This window comes from Panulirus ornatus, chromosome 59, assembly GCF_036320965.1.
Source record: "Panulirus ornatus isolate Po-2019 chromosome 59, ASM3632096v1, whole genome shotgun sequence".
Classification (NCBI taxonomy): domain Eukaryota; kingdom Metazoa; phylum Arthropoda; class Malacostraca; order Decapoda; family Palinuridae; genus Panulirus; species Panulirus ornatus.
In genome coordinates this window covers 22628547-22635915 of record NC_092282.1, presented here as the reverse complement: position 1 = coordinate 22635915, position 7369 = coordinate 22628547, and the positions used below count along the sequence as shown (strand labels likewise).

The 7369-nt window shown below is 35.4% G+C and overlaps 1 protein-coding gene across 1 annotated transcript in view; it reads right to left on the bottom strand.

The window, feature by feature from the left end:
• Window positions 1-4067: 4067 nt before the first annotated feature.
• Window positions 4068-7369, bottom strand: part of LOC139767265 (uncharacterized) — a 64423-nt gene continuing 61121 nt past the window's right edge. The window contains exon 3 of the mRNA XM_071696435.1: window positions 4068-4775. Coding sequence (XP_071552536.1) covers window positions 4699-4775 — 77 coding nt within the window. The 3' untranslated portion in view covers window positions 4068-4698. The remainder of the gene's footprint in view (window positions 4776-7369) is intronic.

The following is a 7369-nucleotide window of genomic DNA, read 5'->3' as shown; positions in this document are numbered from 1 at the left end:
GACATCACACACTCCTGCCGCAAACCTACATTCACTGAGAACCAATCACTTTCCTCTCTGCCTACACGTACACATGCCTTACATCCTCGATAAATACTTTTCACTGCTTCTAACAACTTGCCTCCCACACCATATATTCTTAATACCTTCCACAGAGCATCTCTATCAACTCTATCATATGCCTTCTCTAAATCCATAAATGCTACATTCAAATCCATTTGCTTTTCTCATACATTCTTCAAAGCAAACACTTGATCCGCACATCCTCTACCACTTCTGAAACCACACTGCTCTTCCCCAATCTGATGCTCTGTGCATGTCTTCAACCTCTTAATCAATACCCTCCCATATAATTTCCCAGGAATACTCAACAAACTTATACCTCTGTAATTTGAGCACTCACTCTTATCCCCTTTGCCTTTGTACAATGGCACTATGCAAGCATTCCGCCAATCTTCAGGCACCTCACCGTGAGTCATATATATATATATATATATATATATATATATATATATATATATATATATATATATATATATAGCAAACGAGTTTCACCTAAGCCTAATGGCTCATAAACTAGCTCTGAACGGAGCAATTTCGCTTGGCTGTCAGTTGGTAAAATTGATGTTCTACCACAACAACCCTAAATAGGTAAACCCTATTTCTACCAAAAATAGGTAAACCCTAATATACCTTAAATAGGTAAAAACCTATTTCTACCCTAGATAGGTACACCATATTTCTACCCTAAATAGGTGAACCCTATTTTCACCCTAAATAGGTAAATCCTATTTTACTCGAAATAGGTAAACCCTGTTTTTACCCTAGATAAGCAAATCCTATTCTACCCGAAATAGGTAAACCCTATTTTACCCGAAATAGGTAAACCTGTCTTTACCCTACATAGGTAAACCTTATTTTACTCTCAATGGGCAAACCCTATTTTTACCCTAATAGGTAAACCCTATTTTACCCTAAATAGGCAAAGCCTATTTTTCCCTAAATAGGCAAAGCCTATTTTATCCTAAATAGGAAAACCCTAATTCTTACACTAAATAAGCAAATCCAATTTTCCCTGCAATAGCTAAACCCTACTTTACCCTAAATAGGTAAACGACATTTTATCCTAAATAGGCAAACCTTATTTCTACCCTGAAATAGGTAAGCCCTATCATTTTTTCTACCCCAAAGCAGGACAGCCAGATCATTAAACGCCCTGAAAACACTGGGTTTCTATGAGACAATGATGCCAAGACTTGACCAAGCCCCGTACCTTATACCGTGGCCCTGATACCTCATACCCGTTACGTATAGTATCTGTGTGTGTGTGTATTTTTGTGATAACAGTTGAGTGTGCTGGTAATTCGTTCGTTATGCTGTTGGTATATGAGTAGTGTTTTATGTGTCTAATGTTCTAGAAATTACTATCTAACTTATGTGTCAAAGACGAATAAGTCGTTGTAATGGTTATATGATTTCTGGACGCCATACGATGGCGGCCCACAGTCAACCTAGCTGTTCATCCTTTCTTTAGAATGGTCGATGGAATAAGTACTTGGCCTAGGTTAGGTATATATATATATATATATATATATATATATATATATATATATATATATATATATATATATATTTGGGAGCGGGGGGCTGGAAATCCTCCCCTCTCGTTTTTTTTAATTTTCCAAAAGAAGGAACAGAGAAGGGGCCAGGTGAGGATATTCCCTCAAAGGCCCAGTCCTCTGTTCTTAACGCTACCTCGCTAACGCGGGAAATGGCGAATAGTATGAAAGAAAGAAAGATATATATATATATATATATATATATATATATATATATATATATATATATATATATATATATATATATATATATATATATATATATCTTATTTTATTATCATTCTTATACTTAATCGCCATCTCCCGCGTTAGCGAAGTAGCGCAAGGAAACAGACGAAAGTATGGTCCAACCCACCCACATACACATGTATATACATAAACGCCTACACAGGCGCACACACACACACACACACACATATATATATATATATATCGCGTAAATGAGATGGCCTTAATGAGGGCATCCAGTTGCTTGTGCCGTCTCCGTAAACATGAAAAAAATGAGGGCCCGAGATGGCCCAGGTTATGAGTAAGCTCTTGAACATATAGGTTACGTAAATGCCCTCATTAGGGTCGAAGCACCTCATGAGAAGCCTCATGAACCTCGCACTCTGGGGAAAGACACGAGGAGGGGATGAAGAAGGGTGAGGAATGAAGCTACTCATTTCGCCCTCACGGTACGAGAGGAACAGGGAATGAGTAGGATGGCCTCATTATGAGGTGAGTTGTGGAGTTTCTGCACAGACTGTGGGAGTAACTGGGTTATACCTCATGCTAACCAGCAGTTCGTGAGGGGGTGGTAGTCCTTAATGGTGTTGTAGTGGGTTGTGCGTCTTGTGGTTAGAGTGGGTTGTGGTTTCTGGCGGTTGTGGGTGTGGTAGTGTGGGGGAGACACACTCACCCCACACCTCATGGAGAGAAGGGGGGTGTAGGGAGGTACTGGGGAAGGGGAGGGGGGGCAATGGCTCAATATTGATCCAATGTTAATCATTGAATTTGATCCAAAATCATTAATCATTAAATTTGATCCAAAATCAGTAATCATTGAATTTGGTCCAAAATCATTAATCATTAAATTTGATCCAAAATCAGTAATCATTAAATTTGATCCAAAATCATTAATCATTAAATTTGATCCAAAATCATTAATCATTAAATTTGATCCAAAATCATTCATCATTAAATTTGATCCAAAATCATTAATCATTAAATTTGATCCAAAAATCATTAATCATTAAATTTGATCTAAAATCATTAATCATTAAATTTGATCCAAAATCAGTAATCATTAAATTTAATCCAGAATCATTAATCATTAAATTTGATCCAAAATCATTAATCATTAAATTTAATCCAAAATCATTAATCATTAAATTTGATCTAAAATCATTAATCATTAAATTTGATCCAAAATCATTAATCATTAAATTTAATCCAAAATCATTAATCATTAAATTTAATCCAAAATCATTAATCATTAAATTTAATCCAGAATCATTAATCATTGAATTTGATCCACAATCATTAATCATTAAATTTGATCCACAATCATTAAATTTGATCCAAAATCATTAATCATTAAATTTGATCCAAAATCATTAATCATTGAATTTGATCCAAAATCATAAATCATTAAATTTGATCCACAATCATTAATAATTAAATTTGACCCAAAATCATTAATCATTAAATTTGATCCACAATCATTAATCAGTAAAAATCACTGAAAGTATATTTTTGTGGACAGTGGAGGGAGAGGGAGTTCACAATTCTCACTGTAGAGACGTAATTTCTACGAGACGCGAACATCTGTATCTCCCCCTTTTCACTACAACGAAAGTGACGTAGGTAATGAAGAACTTTGGAAAACTACAACTTTGTAGGTCAGTTGTAGTTCATGTCTGTAATTCATGGTGTTTCTGTACTAGACCTGCTGCTGTACTCATCGTCTGTAATCACCCATTTCTCTACTTTACTGGGGAAGCAATCTTACACCCTCGTAGGTTCCATATACCATACATTTTTTTTTGTACTATGGTCTATAGCGTGTGTGTGTGTGTGTGTGTGTCTGTGCCTGTCCGTAACGCTGGTCCAATAACGTAATGGGCTGGGCCATCGTCACACGCACCCGTTACCCATGGTCGTAATCCCCTTCTGATTTTCCGATAGTCATCGTAAAGAAATGGGGTGGGTTGGGTGGGGGTTAATATATATCTATCTATCTATTTATAGAAAATAGCATTTATGCATTGGATCTTCTCGAGGAACTTATCTTTTACTATTAAATGAATAAATCTGAAAAAGATATTCATATATATATATATATATATATATATATATATATATATATATATATATATATATATATATATATATATAGGATTGTTTGAAGGAAAAAAAACTTTTTTTTTTGTTTTTGTTTTGTTTATAGTTTGGATGGGATGCGAACCCATTTCGCTGATAGCGTTGGGATACGATTGGCTGAAAGGTTTTGGTACAAAATGAACAACGTGCTGAGTACGACAGGTGATCAATACATTGTTCAATCATTTTATCCTTAATGAAAGGTGAGCGATAAAAAAAAAAGTGGTTTTTAAGTAATTTTCTTCTTTTTTCCCCTCCCCGAAGTGTTCTTTCACATATTCTCGTCCTGGTTCAGGCTAAAGAGATAGATAGATAGATACAGATAGATAGATAGATAGATAGATAGAGAGAGAGAGAGAGAGAGAGAGAGAGAGAGAGAGAGAGAGAGAGAGAGAGAGAGAGAGAGAGAGAGAGAACGTGTGCAAAGAAGGACGAAATGAGAGAATGAATAAATCACACACACACACACAAAAAAAAAAAAACGGTGTACAGGTAGCCAGCCATACGTGAAACAGAGAAGAAAATGGATGAGGGATAAAGAAGAGAAACGAACAATGAGATCAAAGAGACGAAAATGAAAGAAAACCATCGAGTTCAAAGAGACGAAAAAGAACATCGAAATGATGGCATTCGATTCCAGATCCTCTTCCAGGACGCCACTCTTACGTGTCTACTTCAAGGAATCTGATCGCGTGTGAGTATCATTTCTTACTCTCTATTGATCTCCAGGCATTGCTGCTGGCCACCTCCGTGCTGGAAGGTCTATTAGTCCAGTGCCTCGTCTTGGAATTCCTGGAAATGGAATGAATTGAGATGACTTGGGAAATGGAGTTATTGGTGAATCGCAATTACGTGAGGTCTGGACTGGTTATAGACTGCCTGGAATTATATATATATATATATATATATATATATATATATATATATATATATATATATATATATATATATATATATATTTTCCCTGGGGATAGGGGAGAAAAAATACTTCCCACGTATTCCCTGCGTGTCGTAGAAGGCGACTAAAAGGGAAGGGAGCGGGGGGGGCTGGAAATCCTCCCCTCTCTTTTTTTTTTTTCTTAATTTTCCCAAAGAAGGAACAGAGAAGAGGGCCAGGTGAGGATATTTCCTCAAAGGCCCAGTCCTCTGTTCTTAACGCTTCCTCGCTATCGCGGGAAATGGCGAATAAAATGGATTTATCTCTGACCTGGAAGCACGAACTATTTTTTCCTCATAGGAAAGCTTAAAGACTGGACTTCAGAGTCATCATTTAATGTGTTATGATGTTTTCATAATAACATCTTTTTAAAGATAGCATCTAAGTTGAGTTATCAAAATTCTAAGGTAAGCCAGCGCTATTTTAAATAATTTTCTATTGATGTAAACGACCAAATGATCATTGTAATGCGTTACAGTTACGATAAGGGAAAACGGACACACTGCTAAATTACGTTCTAAGATGGCACGACTCCATTCTAATCGGAGCTAAAAGCCTAACTTAAACCTTTCTAATGGAAAAGCCTGTGTCTTAACCCGGGGTAGTTTGCTACCCTAACTTGGGCAGGATATACTAACTTAAGCTAGGTTAGATCCTTACCCTAGTAATAATAATAGTTGCAATACGGAGAGAAATCATTTTCATAATTCGTATATAAAGTAGACAAAATAAGTAAAGATACATTGTTGTTTGTTTAAGCCGTGAAATTGAAAGTATCGAGTAATAATAAGCCGTTAACAATTGTCTGTTATGCTCAGTAAAGCTGAAAGATTTTTGTATTATATGACAAAAAATAATTATTGGATTATCTAACAATTAACGGCTTTGCCCACAAGCTCGCTGTGGTCAGGTAATTTTTTTTTTTTTTTGCGTTATCCATAATTGTATTTTCGTGTTATTTAAATGCGACGTTTTATCCTGTTTTGCTATCTTTTTTTATTCGCTTACAGTTATTCATTTATCTATTTATTTGTTTTCACGTGAAAGCGATGTTGGAATTGCGTGAAGAAGACCTTAGTGTTATTGTATTTCCTACAGATTCCAATTAAAAGTATATATATATATATATATATATATATATATATATATATATATATATATATAAAGCATACTCCTACCTCACATATCAGTTACCTCTATTCGCGATTCCCAACAAACCAACATTCGAATCAGGCTTTTCCTAAACGTCTGAGAAAACCTGTCACCAACCAACCAGCTACACAGCTTCTTTAACATCAATACATAACTTCGTCTCATTATCAGATACATATTGATTTCACATTCTTCTTAATGACTTATTTCATACGTCAATTGACGAGGAAAAGAAATAAAATGTTCCGTGATTCAGTGAGAGGAGAAAAAAGGGTTTTTCAAAGTTATTAGATGATTCGGTATGATCTAAATTTCTAAAAACTCGGCGAATTAAAGTATAAAATGATATCATATACGAATCAAAGAATTCTGAAAACTTGTATGAAAGAGGTGCAAATTTTCTACTATTAATGTAACTGATTTTTGGGACCTTTCTGGGGAAGCAATGGTACAAAATCATAAATCAAAAGGCCCAGAAGAACCATTTCTTTAAACTTCACAGTTACGGCCATTTAATGTCTCGGACAAAAGAAAGAAAATGAGGCATTGAAGGTATGACTTCAGTAAATATCTGAGGCGATGGAAAGTGTTGCAACTCACCATTGGACCTTTCTCTCTACTAAAGATCTTACCCCTTAACTGCCATATACAGGAACTCTTATAAATCTTACTCAAATCTCTAATTAAATTCATATTCCGCTCCAATCAGAATACAATATCTCGCAAGAGAAATACAGTCAAGATGTAGATTTACAATCCTATAAGGACTAATACAATAAGGTATGTAATTTACGTCCTGTAATTGTGGAGTCAAAGTGGTAAAAATGTACACAAAACTCCCTCACACACCCAGAGATTTCAGTCGTACAAAAAAAGAAAAGAAGAAAACGAGGAGAAAAAGGGAAACAACCCCGAGCCGTTTTCTTTGTTGTAGAATTCGTAATAAGCTTTGTTGGTAGTTGGTGCTCTCAAACTGGTATCACAAACAATTTGTAGTGAGTGTCTCTTCTTTGTATCTACTATGAGAATAGCTAGACGAAATGTCTCTTTCGTATATCTTTTATGAGAAAAACAAGACGTGATAACTGCTCAAAATGATATAATAACAAATGAATTTACCTTCTCGATCATCCCGGCTGTTCCAGGCTGTTCTAGTGAGCAACGCTACCCACGGCTCTAATCCTTATAGCTCATATCTAGAAGGATATACCATAGAAATGATAGGAAAATATATGAAGAAGTGAAACTCGATAGAAATTGCTTGAAAATCCAGACGGCACTTGTCAGAATTCTGTCT